At 42.6% G+C, this 23,205-nt stretch overlaps 1 protein-coding gene across 2 annotated transcripts; it reads left to right on the top strand.

Moving 5' to 3' along the window:
- The first annotated feature begins 408 nt into the window (after window positions 1-408).
- LOC136530382 (uncharacterized) lies at window positions 409-4,849 on the top strand. Of its 2 annotated transcripts, none has more exons than XM_066523123.1 (7): window positions 409-748; window positions 843-937; window positions 1,047-1,188; window positions 2,381-2,476; window positions 2,567-2,686; window positions 2,836-3,098; window positions 4,418-4,849. In XM_066523123.1, exons 1-7 carry the CDS (start codon window positions 589-591, stop codon window positions 4,526-4,528), a joined length of 987 nt encoding a protein of 328 aa, XP_066379220.1. In that variant the 5' UTR covers window positions 409-588; the 3' UTR covers window positions 4,529-4,849. The 2 variants fall into 2 exon arrangements, with proteins under 2 accessions (XP_066379220.1, XP_066379221.1); XM_066523124.1 differs by having other exon boundaries at window positions 623-748; window positions 824-937.
- Window positions 4,850-23,205: the final 18,356 nt, after the last annotated feature.

Genomic DNA, 23,205 nt, shown 5'->3' with positions numbered 1-23,205 from the left:
TTGGCTTTCCGACGCAGTAACGACTAATTGGTCATTAGACAGCTATAATAATAGTACTACTACTCCAAAATAATCTACGACGGAACATTCCAACATCTCAGGCTCCATTCTACCGAGTCAATCAGCTTCAGATTCTTACGGTAAACAATGACTAATCCTACCGAACGTAAACAGTGACCTGTGAACCGGTGTGCGGGCGGGCCACGAAGATCGGAAGATCGGTCCATGGCACCTGCAGCTCAGCTTCCGCTCCGACCCACCTGTCGGCAGTCGGAGATCTGGAGTAGGTGGAGGTCCAGCCGTCAAGCGAGTGGCGTCACCGGTTCAGCTCCCCGGTCAAGTTACCGTCCAAGACTCCAAGCCGCTTCCCAAACGGCCAGCCCCAAAAATAAAATGCACCGCCGCCTGCGGCGACACGCGCACGAAAAGGCATCGAACACATCCCTCTCGTGAGCGCGCACTGCTACCGACCTACCGTGCCGCAGTGTGATTACAGCTCGTCGCCCGAGGCGAACTCCGGCGTGCGCAACCCTAGCGCGGGCGTGGCGGCGCCGGCGGCGGTGCTAGGATGGCTCCGCCCGTGACGCCATGGTGAGGGGCTTGCGGCTCGGTGGCCGCGCGGCCGCCGCGGCGAGGTGGTGCACCTGCCGCCGCGTCTCCGTCGCGCTCTGCGTGGGCAACCTCGTCGCCGCGCTGCTCGTGGCCCGCGCGCTCTACGCTCCTGGCTCCTTCGCGTTCGCACCCAGACGTACGCTGTTTTCCCTATCCTCAGCTCACTGTTGGTCCATCCGCTTGTTCTGATCAAATTAATCTGCCAATTAAGTTCGTGCCTGTGGGTTTAGGCGGGGAGCTGAAGTATTCCAGGGAGCAGATGAGGTGGGTGGACGAGTCGATCCGGATTCGCCGCGAGGCTGAGCCCGTCGAGCTCATTGAAGCGGTATGGCTGTTCTACAGAGCTCTTGTGTCTGGAATTCAGTTTGTTCAGGTGTTCCATTGAAGCGGTGACAGCTTTTGAGACATTGGGTTTTGGTGTCTGGTGCGAGAAGGTGAAGAAGCTGCGCAAGGCATTCGCGAGGGAAGAGAAGAGGCGAAGGGGGCTGCCGCTCGAGCTGAAGCAGAAAGTTTCGCTTGAGATTTTGCAGAGGCTGCACGATTTGGGGGGAAATTCTAATACCACGGAACAACGAGGTTTGTATTTCTGTCATTTAGTATTTTTTTTTGCGAGGCTGTCATTTAGTATTTAGTTGACTTACCAAGTTGGAATTATTGCCCGGTGCATCTGGATGGTTGCTCTGCTGTTTTCAGTACTCAGGCTGGAATGTCGTGCTCCTTTATAGTTCGTATAATCATGTGTCCATGTTGCTGTGGTTGACTGTACATAAACATACCTGCTTCTGGCTAGTTGGACCATTACTAATCTGGTGCTTTGTTAGGCTCACGCCTATGTACCAGCTCTTAGATCTGAAAAAGATACATCGAGACGAGCTTTACCCGACCATTTCCTTTCTTCGATAAAGAGCAGAATATAGGTCCTTGTGGACTTTTCATGTTTCTTTATTTCTCTTTTCTCTTCTACTCCCTCCGTCCTAAATTACAGGTCATTTTGGCTTTTGTAGGTACGTAGCTTTGGCTTTTCTAGTTACATAGCTTTTGCTATGCACCTAAATATACGGTATGGCTAGATACAAAGCGACCTATAATTTGGAATGGAGGGAGTACTTGTTCCTGTAATTTCACACGAAAACAATAAATCCCATCCATGCTTTTGAGAACTATGGGCCATCATTTCTATGATAACCTTGTACAAAAATTATTAAGCCAAGTTCTGGCAGCTTACAACTCCAGCGTACTTATTCATGGACTTGCCATTTACGCGCTGCTTCTTTTATCTGGCTTGTTGTCCTCACTGGATTTTTTCTTCAAGTTTTGTCTGATTTGTTGAAACCTTATTGGTTGGCATTCATTCTATTATTAGTCAATAGGACAAGACAAACTGTGATTTCCTTTGTTTTTTTTTATAAAGGTGCTTGTAAGATATGATTTAGTCTCGTATTTAGACAAATAATGACAGGGAAGTACCAAGCGATACTGATGGTTTAGGAAAGTTTACTATTATCATAGTCATACTGAATTTCACACTTACTTTCCCTTTTAGGGTTGTAGGTGAGACCTTTTCTTTAAAAAGAAAGCGATGGGGATATAGGTTAGACCGTTAGAAAAATCTAAAATTGTTTTCTGGTTGTGCATTTAATCTGTACAAATATGTACCACTTAGTTATTAATTGCAAGGCTAAATATATGTAGTGTTAGACATGATTTATTTAATATGTTTACTAACCTAAATAAAATCTTTTCCTTCCATTTTTCTAATATACGCCAGAAGCTGTAGAAGCATGGCGTGTTGGGAAGCTTAAGTACATGAGAAGTACATCTACTAAGAATTTATCAAATGTTGGCCTCTCCAGTGAAGAATCAAGTATGTGAGCTTAGTTGAAGTTACTATGATGACATATTTATACTTGTTTATTTTTTTAACATTTGTAATGTCCAATGATTCGATATTTAGGGATGTTAAAGCGAGCCTTGGAGTTTAACTGGCAAATGCTATTGGAGGACATTGGTCTTTGGATACCTCCCACTATATATCATATTGAACATGATGACAAGCCTGAGAATGAACCAGAAGGTTATTTCGTTTACACTGTTCATGTTGCCAGCATTGTTGATTAGGTCTTACGGGTCATTAATCGTTACCAAATTGTGCCGTGATTTTAAATTGCTCCAAGAGATAACAGACAATTGAATAATGGTTCTTGATTCATGTTAATGTTGCAGATGAAGAGATAATACCAGGTCCACCTTTGCCCCCTGAATGCAATACTGAACTGCATACTGATTATGGTGGCACTGCTGTTAGATGGGGCTTAACACATCACAAAGAAAGTGCCGCAGATTGCTGTCAAGCCTGTATAGATCAGGCTAAGAGGGCCAGACCAGGAGCTTTAAAGTGTAATATCTGGGTTTACTGTCCGTCTGAGTATGGATGCTACTCGCCAGACAAATATGAACACAAACATCAAGAATGCTGGTTGAAGCAGGTATTTTCTGTTGTCTTCTATGTGTTAATGTGTATATTTAAGTACTTAACTGATATAAGAGAATATACTTAAGTCCAGCTCTCATGCATAGTTGGTGATGTCAGTTCATTATTAGCAAATTTGTCCTGTTTCCTGGGATAGTGACTTCCAAATTGTGTTATGTTTGTTGCATATATGATACAAGTATTGGTTTATTAACAACGGTAGGACACATGAAATGTAGCTACTGGGCCTCTAACTTGGTTATCATGGTTTTTGGGCAGTGGATAGAGCAGGCAGCGCAAGTGCAGCCGACACAATTCTGGTGGCCTGGCATTGAGTTATTTTTTGTTTTACTTGATAATACAGTCTTGTTCCATCGCTTAGTTAATAAATCAATATGTCCGCGGTATTGTACAAACTGTTAGTGGAAACATGTTTGTGTTGCGTGTTCAGGTTATCTGTTTCTTGGTGGCTCATTTTGGCTGAATTGCTGATATAACACAAAATCTAGTTACTTGTTAGAGGATACTTTGTATGGCACCCCCGACATCCAGGCCATTGCTTGCGATTGCTAGGATTCGTTTTAATGGAAGTTTTCATGTTGGTATGGTGAAAATTTTCTACCGTGCAGTGGTTAAAATTTCTTACCATGCACTGGAATGTGTTTCATTATGGTTTCTGAAGCTCTCCAAAATTTTTGCGATGACTGATTTATTGGATACCTCAGCTGGAACATTCCAGCGCTATCTATAGAAGGTGGAACATTGACCAGGAAAAAAAATGGAATCCATGATATATATGAAAGTGAAAAAATTATGCTGCAATAGTGTACACTTGAGTAGCCACTTTATTCTCCGTCTGAGGTTGATCGGGCCGATGGAAATGGATGGTCCAGATATCCAGGGTGCTATCTACCCAGGCACAAAAACTGCTCTCATGTTCAAAATATTCATGCCCAGAAGTTGATTCTCTCCCCCTTTTATACACGTTGGAGATCTAATGTTTGTACATGATGGTTTGAAACTATAAAATGCTATCTTTAGTTCTCTTGAATTTATTCTTTCATGACTTAACATTCATATTTTTGTATTTCTAAGTTTTGACCATGTGAGGAAATCTGAATGAATATTCAGGTTCTTTATTTAATAAACTCCCTTTAGATACTTAATAGTGAGATGCTGTTCTTGGACTCTTCCTTCCAAATGAAACTTCATGTTTTTTTCACGTTTGATCTAATGTAGTCATTTAAATCCTGGTATTCCATTCATATATATGTTATCAGAATGGATCCTGTTCCACCTGAGAAGTAATTTCGGCTGTATTGGTTTGTATTTCAGGCTGACCACCCTAGATTAAACTTCAAAGACCGGTACTCTGAGACATACAGAGATTCTCATCCGACTGCTCCTGTCGTTGTGCCATGGATGTCTGGTGTCATTACTGCATGAGCTGCCTGCTCACAGGAGCCCATTTCCAATGTGCAACCTCCCAACTGAACTCTGTACATTTTTTGCAAACTCAGAAAGCCATTTTTCTTTCCGTTCTTTAGTACCTAGTCTTTAGGTTAGTCTACTTGATAGCTGCAGTTAGTCTGAGCTGGGGCGTGGGTGGTAGGATTTGGGTTATGCTGGTGGCTTACTCGTGAAATTATACAGAGTTAAATTAATTCTTTTGTTTTCTCTGTCTCATACTTTATTTCCCCTAGATCTGATAATATTTTGTTCTTTTCGTGCCCAGAACTCGTTGGTCATGGAAACTTTTACCTCTCATGTCTCTGTTGTTCTATCTGATAACTTCTTCTTCTTTTTTGTAATTGAGTGCATATAATCATATACTTTTTTTATTAGGTGTGTCAGTGTGTATTTATGTTTGTGATTTTATGCAGGACGTCCTACACCACATATTATTAGGTGGGTTTTTGGTTCTATATCACAACTCTATTACTGGCCACACTTTTTACCATTATGTCTCACATGTCATAGGTACCTTTGTCAAACCGTGCCCTAAGGTGTGGCAAACAAATTGATAGGCACATCTTAGGCATATTTTGGCAGAGATGTGTTGCAATGTGTGTACATCAATTAGTCATGCCCACAACTATATTCTACTTAAAACTGAAAACTAACTAACGCAGAAGCAAGCTCGAGAGAGCTCATATCATCTCAAACATTGGATCAGCACTTCAGTGCTTGCAGCTGTTTTCTCAAACCGTGATGCAGCGCAATGGGAGACGAGACAGTCTACGGGCAGGACACTTCAAGGCTGACTTGCTCAGAGACGGAGGAGTTTGCCTAGGGGTTTGGGTAAAATTGACTAGGCCACAGCGTTTTTTTGAACTATTGGATAAATGGGGTGATGGCTAACCTGCTGCATCCAGTGTGCCCGACTTGGACCAAGTGTGTACGAGTAGATCGTATATCTCCAGACCACATTTGTCAACAAAATTGGCTTCGCTCCAAATGCAGTCGCATTATAGGAGGGTGCATTTGGGTGAATCTGATGAACATATACTCCTTTTCTCTCTGAATAATTCAATTTCTAGAATTGTTTTAACCCAAACTTTTTTATGTTTGACTAGTTTTTAAGAAAAAGGTACAAATATTTATGATACCAAATAATCATATTTTTAATAAGTTTTTTGGTGTACCTAATGATATTAATTTGATGTCATATCATAAATAAAAAGAGTTGACTTTGAGACATCTTTATGAATTGATTTATTCAGGGATGTTGGGAAAATTTTGTATTGCAATGCTGTTGCTAATTATCTATTGTCTGTTATGATATTGCACCGCTTTGAAGTATTTGTGGGCTGTTCAATTCATCTGGTCCAAAACTATCGAACTAGCAGTGCAACCAGTTCTTTATAGTTGGACCAAAGAACCAGCAAACCGATGCCCTCACTGGTTCAATCTCGAGTCCGGTTCTAATAACTATGCATCTAATGGGATGTCACACCCCCAAAATTTACGTTTTGGGTCGTTGTCGATGTTTTACCACCGGCAACCCGCCACGGGGTATCCGGGACGGTGATTTGTTCGGAGGGGTATCGGCGTTTGCAGGAACTTGATGGTAAACGCAGGGAGACAATGATTTATACTGGTTCGGCGCGCCGAAAAGTCACGGCGCCCTACATCCAGTCTGGTGTGGATAGTATATTGCGCCCTGCGCTATTTGTTGTGTTGTGAGGTATGTTGTGGTTGCGAGTTCTGTCGGTTATGTGTGTCTTAATCTAGGGACCCTTGTCCTCCTTTATATAGTCTAGGAGAGGCGGGAGTCTTAGTCGGTTACAAAGTAGAGATCCTAGTAGGATTATGTGTAACTAGTCCTAGTATGATTACATGTAGGGAATCCTAGTTGGACTAGGTCTTCTCTCTTCTCCATGGGAAACCCCATGGGTCCCACATCGACAAGCCCCCGAACATTTCATGGATGAGCTTCAGAAGCCTTCTTGTTCTTCTTGGTCTTCGTTGAGTTGTAAATCCGTTCCAGGTTCTTCTGAAGTGAAACCTTGAGATGGTCTTCTTTGTCTTTTCTTCGGCTGATGTGCACTTTTGGACAAAAGTGCACTCAGTGAGTGTAGCCTCCGAGCCTCTTGCTTGTTGGGACAAGAAGCCAGAGGGTCCCTTTAGTCTTCTTGGTTGTTCCGAGTTCTTTTTCGGTGGGTGCAATTTTTCGTAAAAATTACACTCACTGAGTGTAGCCCCTGAGTCTCTTGCTTTTGCTTGCAAAAGTTGGAGGGTCTAGATTCTTGTCTTCAAAATTTTTTTGGGGTTATGTATCCCGCAGCCCCCGAGCCTTCTCCGAGTACTTTTCTTTAGAATAGAAATCGGATGAAGGGTCTTGATGTGTTGTCTTTGTTGTAGTCTTGAGTACTTGTATTCTTAGTCTTTCATCCTTGAATTCGAGCCCTCGGGCGTAGTTGAAGCGAATGCCGAGCCCCCGAGCTTAGTGTTTGACTAAGCCGTGATGCTCTTCCGAGTTGTTTTTATTCATCCAGGTCGTTTTTAGATTTCTCTGGTTCTTGATGTACCTCTTCCAGGTTGTTTGCACTTCGTCTAGGTTCTTTCTGAACTTGTATGTACCTTATCCGGGTTGTTTTCTGATCAATCCGGCTTCTTTCTGAATTTGTATTGGTACTTGCAGCACCTCTTCGGGGTTGTTTTCTGATCGATCCGGGTTCTTTCTAAGCGTTTGTCTTGGTTCTTGCCGCACCTTGTTGGGGTTCTTTTTTTATCAAACCAGGTTGTTTCTGGGCTAGCTCTCAGGAGCGTGTTTTTCCTGATCTCATGGTACAGATGTAGCTCCCCTGCATGTTAAACATAAAAATATGTTGTAAATGACATTCCGGATATGAAGTCGGGAGCATGTCCCATATTTGAATAATCAATCAGGGGTGGGCCCCGGCATCATAAAATGCATATAAACTTTTTTCGCATCTTGCTCTTGCTAGGCCATGTAAATTCCTCATGTAGTGTCCTGTTACGTTTAAGCACTTGAATCTCTGGCGTATGGTTCAGAGGTTCATTGACGTGACCATGTGAGCCTGGCATTCGGTTTAGAGGTTCATTGATGTGACCGTCCATGTGAGTAGACAAGCTTCACGGATTAAGGCATGTTCTACCTGGGGACTTTAGCGACCGTTAAGAGAAGACTTAGAGCACCATGTTTGCTCGCATGATGATTGTAGAGCACTATGTTTGCTCGCATGATGATTTTTTGTGTCTTTTCTTGCTAGGTCGGTTAATTTCCTAGGTAGTAGCCTGTTACGTTTAAGCACTTGAATCTCGCGTATGGTTCAGAGGTCCATTGACGTGACCACCCGTATGGTTCAGAGGTTCTTTGACGTGACCATCCGTATGGTTTAGAGGTTCATTGACGTGACCATCCATTCGAGAAAACAAGCTTCACGAATTAAGGCTTACTATCCGAGGAAATTAACAACCATTAAGGGAAGATGATATGGCCACAGAGGCATACGAATAATATCCGGAATGTAAAAAATTAAAGCATCACTTAGCTTGGTTCATGGTAGAGTTGTTGACCACCGCAGCCGGGTAGTTGATCGGTGCGCCGTTCAGCCTAGTAGCTGGTCACCGTAGTCGGATATCGTATCCGAGTTGTTTGCGGAGGTCATGTGTTCCTTTCGCTTAAATTGTTTTTGAGTACTCGGACTCCTCGGCCGAGTAGTCGGTCTTGGCTTGCTTGCTATCTGGCTTGGACGACTTGTTCTAGGGAAAGCTCTGACTTGCATGTTGCTTGATCGCTTGTAGTCTTCAGTGGCAGTGCTTGTTGACCGGCTGCTGGAGTTGGGATCCTGTGCGGATGTTATCGTCCATATCGACGAGAGTTGTAGCGAGTTGTCGACGAAAACTGCAGTGAGTTGTCGACGAGGCCAACAAGAACTGCGACAAATCTTGATCTTAAGGTCCACCGAGCTCTCGAACGCAAAGCGCCAAGATCCCCTACCTAGCGCGCCAGCTGTCTGTGACAGAACCGCCCAATTTATACAAGATCAAGTACGGTTGTCCCCGCTAACACGTTGACACACCCATACTTTCACTCATATAAACCCAGTAGTCCGCCGAGTGTCCCGAAAGACCTCGGTAAATCAACATCACAACAAAGATCGCGTGATTAAGCAAATACACATCACATACATCGGGTTGCAGCAGAAATAATATTACAAAAGGGTTAACAAATAATAGTACAAGTTTGGGTTTCAAAATCGCTTAGTGAAAACAACATAGCTTTCAAATGATTACATTAATATAAGTTCCAAATATATTGCTAGCATAGTGACATCATCCGACAAAAGCATATAGATGAGAAGTAAGTATAGAATCACCGAGCCCACCGGTGGTTAGCCACCATCATCAATAGGTCGAGAACATCACCTGCAACAAGGTGGGATAAACCCTGAGTACTCGAATGTACTCAGCCAGACTTACCCATCGTAAACCAGAAATAAAGTGACACCAAGGATTATGCAAGGTTTTCTTTAGTGGGCTAGCTGACTTATTTGCGAAAAGCATAAGCTATCATGAAAAAACCATTTTAAGTACTTTGCATCATCTTTATTATGACCTATCCATCTAGGTAAGCACCTGTACTATAGCAATCACTTGATTAACCAATAACATCCAGTTACCAATTTAGATTTAGCATATCCCATACCATCCAGATAACCATCATTGTTCCATAATAATTACTACGATGAAGTAACTCGAGTCAAGTGCTCACTATCCAGGAGCGATGGCGATTCGAATCGATTCCTAACCAGCTGGTGATTTATTCCTTACACAAACCTCACTCACCCGCTAAAGTGAGATATTGATCACCGAGTCAACTTTCTAGGAATCTCGAGTTTGCCAGGAACCACATGTACCCGGGGGCCGACCGACTGCACTTTGGTCTTATCATCTCGCCCCCGTGTCCTACCACACCTGCTCCGGCATAGTGCGTTGCGGGCAATCTACTCGGCCCGAAAAATCTCCTAGCTTCGCGGTCGGAAGGTACTTTATCCGGCCAGCTAAATGTAAGGCATGCGTTCAACATGACTCGAGGCCCAACAACGGTCGGTCCTTAATCGACACAGACGGAAACTAACAGCACCCCAGAACCCTGTCTAGTTGCCTCCAACTTTTTCTGTCCGGTCTCCAATTATCCATCCCACATGGTTAATTCCAGGATATCATTCTTTCCATAGCTAAATTCTTCCAGTAACCACCTATAAATGTAGGTGACCGGATATCACCGATCGCTACCGGTCTAAGCAAGGCTAAGCAGTTATTCGATCCTGACCTAACAGGGTAAAAAGGTAATAAGGTAGGCAAGGATAGTAATAAATGCATCAACGGTTTCAATCAACTCCTACAACTTAATGCAACAATATATAACTCATATATAGAAAGAATTGCTTTTATAAATTAGGAGACTTATAATGCTCCGGGGCTTGCCTGGGATCCGACACAAGTTAGTTTAGTTAACTTGCACCATCCTGGTGACATCTCAGGTCCTAGCACTCGCTTAGTCCTTCCATCTTCGGGACAGATTCATCAAACACCGTCTTCGGGTTTGGCTCCAACATCACGTCCTTCACGTGGTTCATCTAGCGTACCTAGATGAGATGTAATATGCAAGTGCATAAATATGAAGAATAGTACCCTGAGACACATCACAAAATAGCAAGCAAGACAAGCATAGTTTACACTAACACACTTAAGTACTTTGCGATGCTTAACTTAAACATCACACAATCTATTATGTTAAGATGGCAAAGAAGACGACAACACCAAGCATGACACAAGTTTCCCAAGATCTCAGGTGCTCTAACTCAGTCATCATTCAAGGCATAAGTCACACTTAACAATATACAAGCAAACACTATAATTGGAATCTGCCAATTTCTAGACATGCAAACAGCAGCTACAAGATTTAGCTATAACTGGAGTTACACAAATCCAAATGACTTGCAAGAAGACATTATGGAAAGCTTATGAAATTTTCTACAATTCATATTTAATCATCTTAGCATGATTCTCAAGTTAACTAAGTCAAATATATCTATTTACAGAAACTGGTCTACAACTGACAGAAAGCAGCCATTTCTGAAACCCAACTTTAAACAGCTGTAACTCTTAAACTACTTGGCCAAATGACACCAAATTTTAATAGAAGCTAGATACATGAATTATCTACAACTTTTGTATAAACAAGTTTCACAACAAAGCACATTATCATGAAGAACTTTGCTAAGTTCCCAGATCTGTCCATAAACCACATCGGCAAGAAAATAATTATTAACTTATGTTGCAAATACATAATTAGGCAAAACCAACTTTACCAACATGTCACACATGACTAAAGAACACCAGAAAACCTAGTGTCCATGACCAAATAAATTCTTTTAATGCATTTCTTAATTTATTTTAGATAACAAGGTGACTTAATGAACATATACCAAAAGTGCACAATAACTTCTACAAAAATTACAGTGGCTCACATATCCTCTCAATAGTCTACTGTACAAATTTCACTCCATTTGGATCTGTATAGCAACCTCTATGAAAAAGACAAGTTGCTAAAGCAAGAATTCATGTGAGAGCAAGATAAACCAATAACTCACTCATACTTCATCCAATACTCATGAAATTTTTACCACACATCAACTATCACATGAGTAGCATGCCACAAAAATTTCACTTCATTTGGAGCCCTAGATCTACAGTTATGAAAAATAACAAATTCAACTAGCATTACAACCTTACTGCATAAATCTATTTTTACTGCAAAATATTTAAACTAAAACATGCCATATTATAGATCCACTGCATAGACAATTTCACAAGGATTCCAAAAAGTCCTCATTTACTATTTTACGAATTTTCTACGATTACTATGAATTTCCAAAGATTCATGCAAAATTACTACAAATAGGTCCTTATAGGCACTATTCATCTGAGTCACTGACTTCGCAGTTAGAACCCTGACTTTCGTCGAATTTTTGTAGGAGGTCCCTGACGGGATTTTGAATAGGGAGGTCGTCGGGGCTCGCGGAATCCGGCCGGAGAGGCGGCAATTGATGGCGACGAGTAGTGGGGGAGCAACAGGGGGCCCTTGCGCACCCGCGGGGCTGCTCGGCTTAGCCCAAGGTGGCCCACGACGGCTTGGCCACGCGTGGGCGCCGGCTGTGGCGGCGGTGGCCAGAGCTTCCACGGCTAGGGTGGCGGGTTGCGACGGCGAGCACGAGCACGGCGTGAAGGAGATGGCGGCGAAGCTGAGGGTGATGCTCGTGGGGAGTGAAAAAGCTAGGAGTGGCGAGAACGGCTGCGGCGGCGAGCACAGCGGCGGCGCCCATGGCGACCGTGCTCTGGCGTGCGTGAGCGCGAAGGAAAAACGCCAGGGAGGGAGAGTGGAGAGGAGAATGGGGACTGGGGCAGCTAAGGCGCTCGATTGAAGCAAGCAGGGGTGCGACAGCGAGGCCGGGCACAGCGGCAGCGGCGGGGGTGCGCGGCGTCCATGCACGGCGACCACGTCGGCAAAGCGTCAAACACGTGGTGAGCGTCGCGGTGAGCAAGGTGGGAGCAGATTTGGGCCGCATCCGGGCCGAATCAGACAGTGGGCCAAAAATGAAGTTTGCTCAGCCTTGGCCTACTCTACGTTTCTCATTTAACGTGCCTGATCATTTGAGCTCTGTAACAGCGGGTAATTAAGCCTCAAAATGACAGTGTCAACATGTTGATAACGGTCACGTGGAACTCACCTTCAGAGGTCAAAACTTGGTCAAACTCAGTGCAACTTTTTGCAGGCTCTTCTCCATAATATAACCTTCAACTTTTATTTTTGGACCAACTCAAGTTGCTTAACAAATTTCGGAGAACGCGGAATGCCAACGTCGTTGCTTAGCGAAATTCTAGACTTAGAATATTTCTAAGTGCTGAAATCAGCAGCAAATTTGATCTTGTGACCTCGATTTGACTTGCTTCCAAGATGATCTAGCTCTTAGTCCAAAAACTAAGTTTGTTCTACATGATAGTGGACTACAACTTTCATTTAAGGTCCAACCTCAAAACTGGTATAGAACCTGTTGTTCTACTTTGACCAAAGTAGGATCACGATGAAGCTTAAATTATCCTTTTTGATCCATTGGAGCATTTTCTTGGCATTTGCCCAACATGAACCTTTCATGACTTTTGTTGTAGAGTTCATCTAGAGTCATTTTGGCAAGGTTGCAAGGTTTGGTTGACATCTCATGTTCGCATTCACTTAATAGTGAAATTCAAGCACTTAGTAAAAGTCATTCCAACAAGGATATAACTTATCATTTTATGTGACTTTTTTGACTCCAAACTTCATGAAACTTTCCGAGTGTCCAATATAGATGGATATTGATGTGAGACACATGAAGATATCCCAATCACACCACCCAAGCATATATCTTGAAAAGGGGTCTATAGGCGAGCAAAGGTGCAATCTCCAAGTTTAGGTTGGGGCTCGTTTCTATAGGTTTGACCTTGACATCTTCATCATCACTTAATATACCATGTTTTAGCTCAAACCTATTGCTTAACTGGTGGCAAACACCTGGGGTGTTACAGCCCTCCCCCCTTAAAAGAATCGCGTCCCGAGATTCAGGACGAAAGACTTTTATGGAAGAGAGACATGCTACCAGTTTCCAGTATCAGCGATAGCTTTAGGCTACATAGCTTCAAGCATAAGAGAGGCTAATTTTGTCAAGACACTTTCTGATACTTATCCTTTGTAGTAAGTTTTGTCTAAAGAATTTCCTTCGTTGGCCTTCACGATGTATTGTTACTTTAGGAGGAATCCAAGATAGCAATGTCCTACGTACTTCGTCCTCAATGTACGAAGAGCGATACAAACGTAGACTAAATACTTGCAACATCTACTTCCCAAGTGGATATAGCACAGACCATATGGACTTTGCACTAGATGATAATCTTCTGAAGGATACTCGTTGCAATGGTTCCATGTGTGCAGTTCCCTTTCTCTGATAACAATATTATATGGTCTGAGTCTACCGAGTGAGTGGTAAACGTAATAGCTGACTCTGTCGTTCTTGATGATCATTCCTTAGGGAGCCTTTGGATCCAGGTTGCAATAGGGATCTGGGTGGAATCTGATGCAACCTCTTGGGTAAAAACACATATAAGGTACCAAAGGCATGTCAGCATTGGAGAACCATTGACGTAGAAGGATGTTAGCGAGGCTTGGAGGACAACACAAGTTGCAAGTAATCACAAAACTAAGGACTAGTTTACTACCAAGCAGGTTGAGTACAATTTGCCTTCGTGGTGCAGTTGCACAGCAAGTTGGGTTGACTTGCATCGTAGCAAAACTAGCTTTCTTACTATATTTGACATCGAGGCTTCCATTCTTAGGCCAATCAATATCTCAAAAACCATAATCCAAAAATCTGCGGTTTGACACCATTCCAATTGCTTTCGAATTGCAAGGGCACAATTTTGACTTCTAGAACACCTTGACTGCTCACGCATTGTTGATCTAAGAGGGTAAAGGCAAGGCACATAGGGGTGCAATTAGTCTTCTCAAGGGTATGGAGGGTTATCTAACAGCAATATACCTACAAGTTGTAATTCCTTGGCCAGAATGACAAACACAACCGTCTAATGCAAATGATGAACGCAGTCACAGCAAAATTGCAGATTCTGTACCCTTTTGTTTTCTATTCATATCTCACAAACTACTACTCCAATATACACAAATTTTGGTGGGCATGTAGATCCATGGGTCTTCTAACTACTTACCAAAATTCAACTCAACCAAACACCGTTTGACCATCCAAACAATTCCTCTACCAAAACTGCTCTGTTCTGAAATGGCAGCAAACCGAGCCTGACAAGATATCTCTCAAATCCAATGTTTTACTCAACCAATACTCCAACAAACTTGAGGCATCGACCTATCCTAAGTGAGGAATGAGGTCACCAAGTTTGGGGTCAATCCAACTTCATTTGAGTCACTAATCGCTGGCTTGAAGATAACCGGTTTAGTACCACAAAATCTAGATAGATTTCGTGTTCTCCCTTTTCTTTGCTTCACACGTTGAGGTGTGTGTTTTTGCACTCTCTACTTTTCTCATAGTAGCAGCAGCCTTTCCCTAGCTAAGGATGGAGGCTAGAGTTTTCCTTACATGCTTCTTTGGTAACAATTTCCGCCGTTGATCTAGATACCAACTTGACGATGCACAAGCATTAGACTTGTGGCTGTTTTCGCATGGCACAACATTATTCCACAAGTAGGGCATTTCTACATTGACAAGGAACCATTCCTATATATCCTTCGGCACTTCATCCAATAGAGTCCGGACACATGTGTTAGTGGCACCTTGGGGCACAAAGATGCTGACTAAAAACTAGGGACGTGCTTTCACTAGCTCCTACCTAGCCGATACCACGTCTTGTACTATCTACGTGATTGTCCAAGATGGAATTGACTTGATAGCACATTTGGAGAAGAAGTAGCACTTGCATCGTGGGGCCAGGTTTGCTATTTCCTTGATCAACATTGTTCTGTGAGATCTGGCCTTCATAGTTACCAAATAGTCGTTACCTAACTGAAGGCTAACTTTCCTACTGGTAACAAATCAGTTGTCCCTCAACACTAAAAAGGTTCCAAATCTTCACTCTTGATAATAAAAATTTTAGTCGAAGCCTACAGATGGTCGCCATTGAAGTCAGCAGAAAGGGGTCACACCAAAGGAGGTCGGTTCATCTACGTCATCCTTATGCACCTAAAGATTGAGAACTTGGATAGGAATCTCATATATACCAGGTGACCTATTACAGCACATAATCTCCTGGTCCATTTATCATTCGACTGATAACTTGTTCAACTTTAAGTGTGGTGCACCTTTCTGATCCAATGAAAATGACATAAGTTGCTCACTAGATGACCGACATCATTATAGGGATCGTCAAGTAGAGTCACTTGTCTACCACCTCTTGCAGTCTATTTATGTTCCTGTTAGTGACCTGTTCTTCAAAGGTTAACCGTTGGATGACTTCACAAGGGAGTCCTATTGCATCTAGTTCGACATATAGATCGCTTGACATGATAAGGAGAGATAACCAAGGAAGAGCTCAAGTGAGAATAACATATCGGTGCAGATCTACAATGGATCATGACTAGAAACCTCAATACCAGCGCATGCCGAGCAGCACAACCTTGTGTGCGCGCCCACAGGAGGCTCTCGGTTTCATCGCGGCACCATAGATCGCTAATCGTGGCACCATTACTGAACATACAACCCACAAGAAATCTCACATGGCATAAATTGGGTTGCATAGGAGCAAGCACTATGCGAAGGAGGGATAGCAAACAAAGGTAGTCACAAGGTTAGGAGTCAACAAGCAAGGGATCCGAAAATCAAAACACAACGCAAGAGAGCATAGCTTAATTGCCAAAGACAACTGAGCAGGGGACTTCTTGCCAAATTTCCATATACGTCTTGTGTCCACCAAGTGATTACCAAAACTTGGACGTGGTTCTAGGATAGCGCTCTTCAACACTCGTATGCTTACCGAGGACAAAAGGGGTGATAACTATGGCACTAATTTGATAACAAGCATACATACCCACCACTTGGCTAAACTAGAGGACATTAAGCATGTAACCACAATTATTTCTAGCAAGGCTAAGCACACACTTTTCTCAAGCACTTCCTATTCAAACAACATGGAACACGACATTCTTGTTTAACTCCACACAAGGAAGATAGTGCAATACATCGACCACAAGTTACTTAGTACTTAGAACAAAGGAAGGAAAGCATATTTATGCACAAGCACAATTATAATGCATGCTCGTCCTATTCGTCCTCACGAAATTGCCAGCCTAAGGTGGCAATCACGTTCTGTGTCGGTGGCATAACACGTACTCTCTCGATATATAGCTAGTCGTCAGCTACATTCAATCTACGCATTCGTGGTTAGCGTACCTGCAGGCAAATTCATTGCAGCCTATTCCCATAAGAGATAAATAAGCACATAATGAAAGCAGTAAACTAAGATACTTTCCATATATACATCCCCAGATATATATACTTCGGTATCCATAGCTACCCGGTAGATATACCCACAATTAAGTACCTTCATATATACATGTGTGTAACATATAAATATTCCAGTAACCACAGCTAACTCTCCCCTAGACCGACAGTTGGATGGTCATACTCTCACAACTCACACTTACCTGGGCGTAGAGGTAATTGATCCATACAGTACCATTCAAGCGAATGGCATCCATACAATAGCACGCCGTATGGACGACGAAAGAAAAATTGCAATAAAGTACATCCCTTAAAGTTAGTACTTAGATAGCCACCTAATAGTCCTTAACTAGGCATAAAGGAAGATGTCGCTAGCATAGTTTTGCAAATAAGTTTTGACAAATTTGCCTGTAGCTAAAGTTTTAGTTAAAATAGACCTTTTAAAACCAAAACTTAGCTTTTAAAACTATGTACCTGACAGTATTATGCTTAATCTCGCTCTGATACCAGCTGTGATAGAACCGCCCAATTTATACAAGATCAAGTACGGTTGTCCCCGCTAACACGTTGACACACCCATACTTTCACTCATATAAACCCGGTAGTCCGCCGAGTGTCCCGAAAGACCTCGGTAAATTAACATCACAACCAAGATCGTGTGATTAAGCAAATACACATCACATACATCGGGTTGCAGCGGAAATAATATTACAAAGGGGTTAACAAATAATAGTACAAGTTTGGGTTTCAAAACCGCTTAGTGAAAATAACATAGCTTTCAAATGATTACATTAATATAAGTTCCAAATATATTGCTAGCATAGTGACATCATCCGACAAAAGCATATAGATGAGAAGTAAGTATAGAATCACCGAGCCCACCGGTGGTTAGCCACCATCATCAACAGGTCGAGAACATCACCTGCAACAAGGTGGGATAAACCCTGAGTACTCGAATGTACTCAGCCAGACTTACCCGTCGTAAACCAGAAATAAAGTGACACCAAGGATTATGCAAGGCTTTCTTTAGTAGGCTAGCTGACTTATTTGCGAAAAGCATAAGCTATCATGAAGAAACCATTTTATGTACTTTGCATCATCTTTATTATGACCTATCCATCTAGGTAAGCACCTATACTATAGCAATCACTTGATTAACCAATAACATCCAGTTACCAATTTAGATTTAGCATATCCCATACCATCCAGATAACCATCATTGTTCCATAATAATTACTACGATGAAGTAACTCGAGTCAAGTGCTCACTATCCAGGAGCGATGGCGATTCGAATCGATTCCTAACCAGCTGGTGATTTATTCCTTACACAAACCTCACTCACCCGCTAAAGTGAGATATTGATCACCGAGTCAACTTTTCAGGAATCTCGAGTTTGCCAGGAACCACATGTACCCGGGGGCCGACCGACTGCACTTTGGTCTTATCATCTCGCCCCCGTGTCCTACCACACCTGCTCCGGCACAGTGCGCTGCGGGCAATCTACTCGGCCCAAAAAATCTCCCAGCTTCGCGGTCGGAAGGTACTTTATCCGGCCAGCTAAATGTAAGGCATGCGTTCAACATGACTCGAGGCCCAACAACGGTCGGTCCTTAATCGACACAGACGGAAACTAACAGCACCCCAGAACCCTGTCTGGTTGCCTCCAACTTTTTCCGTCCGGTCTTCAATTATCCATCACACATAGTTAATTCCATGATATCATTCTTTCCATAGCTAAATTCTTCCAGTAACCACCTATAAATATAGGTGACCGGATATCACCGATCGCTACCGGTCTAAGCAAGGCTAAGCAGTTATTCGATCCTGACCTAACAGGGTAAAAAGGTAATAAGGTAGGCAAGGATAGTAATAAATGCATCAACGGTTTCAATCAACTCCTACAACTTAATGCAACAATATATAACTCATATATAGAAAGAATTGCTTTTATAAATTAGGAGACTTATAATGCTCCGGGGCTTGCCTGGGATCCGACACAAGTCAGTTCAGTTAGCTTGCACCATCCTGGTGACATCTCAGATCCTAGCACTCGCTTAGTCCTTCCATCTTCGGGACAGATCCATCAAACACCGTCTTCGGGTTTGGCTCCAACATCACGTCCTTCACGTGGTTCATCTAGCGTACCTAGATGAGATGCAATATGCAAGTGCATAAATATGAAGAATAGTACCATGAGACACATCACAAAATAGCAAGCAAGACAAGCATAGTTTACACTAACACACTTAAGTACTTTGCGATGCTTAACTTAAACATCACACAATCAATCATGCTAAGATGGCAAATGGAGACAACAACACCAAGCATGACACAAGTTTCCCAAGATCTCAGGTGCTCTAACTCAGTCATCATTCAAGGCATAAGTCACACTTAACAATATACAAGCAAACACTATAATTGGAATCTGCCAATTTATGGACATGAAAACAGCAGCTACAAGATTTAGCTATAACTGGAGTTACACAAATCCAAATGACTTGCAAGAAGACATTATGGAAAGCTTATGAAATTTTCTACAATTCATCTTTAATCATCTTAGCATGATTCTCAAGTTAACTAAGTCAAATATATCCATTTATAGAAACTGGTCCACAATTGACAGAAAACAGCCATTTCTGAAACCCAACTTTAAACAGCTGTAACTCTTAAACTACTTGGCCAAATGACACCAAATTTTAATAGAAGCTAGATACATGAATTATCTACAACTTTTGTATAAACAAGTTTCACAACAAAGCACATTATCATGAAGAACTTTGCTAAGTTCTCAGATCTGTCCATAACCCACATCGGCAAGAAAATAATTATTAACTTATGTTGCAAATACATAATTGGGAAAAACCAACTTTACCAACATTTCACACATGACTAAAGAACACCAGAAAACCTAGTGTCCATGACCAAATAAATTCTTTTAATGCATTTCTTAATTTATTTTAGATAACAAGGTGACTTAATAAACATATACCAAAAGTGCACAATAACTTCTACAAAAATTACAGTGACTCACATATCCTCTCAATAGTCTACTGTACAAATTTCACTCCATTTGGATATGTATAGCAACCTCTATGAAAAAGACAAGTTGCTAAAGCAAGAATTCATGTGAGAGCAAGATAAACCAATAACTCACTCATACTTCATCCAATACTCATGAAATTTTTACCACACATCAACTATCACCTGAGTAGCATGCCACAAAAATTTCACTTCATTTGGAGCCCTAGATCTACAGTTATGAAAAATAACAAATTCAACTAGCATTATAACCTTACTGCACAAATCTATTTTTACCGCAAAATATTTAAACTAAAACATGCCATATTATAGATCCACTGCATAGACAATTTCACAAGGATTCCAAAAAGTCCTCATTTACTATTTTACGAATTTTCTACGAATTACTATGAATTTCCAAAGATTCAGCAAATTACTATATATAGGTCCTTATAGGCACTATTCATCTGAGTCACTGACTTCGCAGTTAGAACCCTGACTTTCGTCGAATTTTTGTAGGAGGTCCCTGACGGGATTTTGAACAGGGAGGTCGTCGGGGCTCGCGGAATCCAGCCGGAGAGGCGGCAATTGATGGCGATGATTAGTGGGGGAGCAACAGGGGGCCCTTGTGCACCCGCGGGGCTACTCGGCTTAGCCCAAGGTGGCCCACGGCGGCTTGGCCACGCGTGGGCGCCAGCTATGGCGGCGGCGGCCGGAGCTTCCACGGCTAGGGTGGCGGGTTGCGATGGCGAGCACGAGCACGGCGTGAAGGAGATGGCGGCGAAGCTGAGGGTGATGCTCGTGGGGAGTGAAAAAGCTAGGAGTGGCGAGAACGGCTGCGGCGGCGAGCACAGCGGCGGCGCCCATGGCGACCGTGCTCTGGCGTGCGTGAGCGCGAAGGAAAAACGCCAGGGAGGGAGTGTGGAGAGGAGAATGGGGACTAGGGCAGCTAAGGCACTCGGTTGAAGCAGCAGGGGTGCGACAGCGAGGCTGGGCATGCGGCAGCGGTGGGGGTGCGCGGCGTCCATGCACGCCAACCACGTCGGCAAAGCGTCAAACATGTGGTGAGCGTCGCGGTGGGCAAGGTGGGAGCAGATTTGGGCCGCATCCGGGCCGAATCAGACAGTGGGCCAAAAATGAAGTTTGCTCACCTCGGCCTACTCTACGTTTCTCATTTAAGGTGCCTGATCATTTGAGCTCTGTAACAGCAGGTAATTAAGCCTCAAAATGACAGTGTCAACATGTTGATAACGGTCACGGGAACTCACCTTCAGAGGTCAAAACTTGGTCAAACTCAGTGCAACTTTTTGCAGGCTCTTCTCCATAATATAACCTTCAACTTTTATTTTTGGACCAACTCAAGTTGCTTAACGAATTTCGGAGAACGTGGAATGCCAACGTCGTTGCTTAGCGAAATTCTAGACTTAGAATATTTCTAAGTGCTGAAATCAGCAGCAAATTTGATCTTGTGACCTCGATTTGACTTGCTTCCAAGATGATCTAGCTCTTAGTCCAAAAACAAAGTTTGTTCTACATGATATGGACTACAACTTTCATTTAAGGTCCAACCTCAAAACTGGTATAGAACCTGTTGTTCTACTTTGACCAAAGTAGGATCACGATGAAGCTTAAATTATCCTTTTTGATCCATTGGAGCATTTTCTTGGCATTTGCCCAACATGAACCTTTCATGACTTTTGTTGTAGAGTTCATCTAGAGTCATTTTGGCAAGGTTGCAAGGTTTGGTTGACATCTCATGTTCGCATTCACTTAATAGTGAAATTCAAGCACTTAGTAAAATCATTCCAACAAGGATATAACTTATCATTTTATGTGACTTTTTTGACTCCAAACTTCATGAAACTTTCTGAGTGTCCAATATAGATGGATATTGATGTGAGACACATGAAGATATCCCAATCACACCACCCAAGCATATATCTTGAAAAGGGGTCTATAGGCGAGCAAAGGTGCAATCTCCAAGTTTAGGTTGGGGCTCGTTTCTATAGGTTTGACCTTGACATCTTCATCATCACTTAATATACCATGTTTTAGCTCAAACCCATTGCTTAACTGGTGGCAAACACCTGGGGTGTTACAATGGAGGTCGTCGTTTCTTCAAATGCCCACGAGCATGGGTAATTGCTATTACTATTTGTTTCTTCAATATGTTCCTCTTCTATACAACTTACATGATATACTTGTTGCAGTCTTTCTTGGCCAAAGAAAACCGTGGGTTCACTAGGTGGGTCGATCCTTGACCTATTTATCCGCATGCGGAGTACATCTACTACCTGTAGGACCGTATCTTCGATCTAGAAAGAGAAGTTAGCAGCGGTTACAAGGACGAAGGACAGGACGACAACAACAATAGTGTCGATTTATAGGAGGCACTCTACAATTATCCATATTGCACCCGCCCTAACCACAAGAACAACGGGCCTCCGTCGTCACCCCCCACCACCAACAATGGAAGGCTACTGTGGAGAAGGTGCAACACAATTTGCTATGTGGCCACACTACTATGACAACTTTATCTTATTCACATGTCATATCTATGTGTTTGTTGTTTGGTTTAATTACCTAAGGCATGCTAGGTTTAGTCGAAGGAACTCTGTACCCTAGTTCGGTACATGTTCTCACATGTCATTTCATATGTTTTGTGTGTTGAATTATATAATGCCCTACTTCATTAGGTTTTGTTTGCAGCACGTGATCACATTTCACTATGTCCGTAATATTAAGCTGAATATTATGACCACAAATAATAAAAAACAACCACATTATGAAAAGTCCAATACTATGCCACATTAAACAACACAATAATACTATAAGTATGTGCCGACAGTAGACAACATTATTCATGAATAAACCATAGAACTAGCAAGTCATGGAGACTACTGAGTGCAACGAGGCCACGTTCTCTTCCTCAGGGCATCGGGATTCTTCTCCATCGCTGTTTTTACCCGGCGTGCACGCTCAAGCTTCTTCTCCCTCTTCTCCCTGTACGCAGCAACATGCCTCCTTTTCTCCTCTTCCTTGTGCTCCTTTTTTGTAGCCTCCTCTCCGCGTCTCTTCTCCATCATCTCCTTGTCCTTTGCCTCCCACCGCAATAGTTCTGCATCCATTCCTTGCCTTCAGGCTTGATCTCAGTGTCGATCCACTGCTCAAAATCACAGAGCGGTGGAGGGGTCTGCAAAAAATGTAATTATTACAAAACAAAAAAATCATGCAAGATGTCATATGATACAAACATCAATTCCTCATCATCTTGTTAATACGGCGCTGACGAAGTGTAAGCTCAAACATAAAATTAGAACATATCCAATACCTCTGTCTATACGTGTCCTCTTCATCGGACTTGGCTACCTTGCAAGGATCGCCGTAAAAACACATGGGTACTGGAACACCACTAGGCAGAGGCAATGGGTCGAAGGCATTTCCGATCATCCGGTCATAACTACAATACAATCAATTTCGTTCTAAGAACCGAAAGCAATTAACATTAAACCCTAAATCTAGTGTTTCCCATTTGATGCATAACAATGAACCCATAACATAACAACATACGTT

Source organism: Miscanthus floridulus, unplaced genomic scaffold (genome assembly GCF_019320115.1).
Source record: "Miscanthus floridulus cultivar M001 unplaced genomic scaffold, ASM1932011v1 fs_116_1_2, whole genome shotgun sequence".
NCBI classification, from domain to species: domain Eukaryota; kingdom Viridiplantae; phylum Streptophyta; class Magnoliopsida; order Poales; family Poaceae; genus Miscanthus; species Miscanthus floridulus.
Note: the sequence above shows the minus strand (reverse complement) of the source record. Positions and strands in the feature narration are given on the sequence as shown.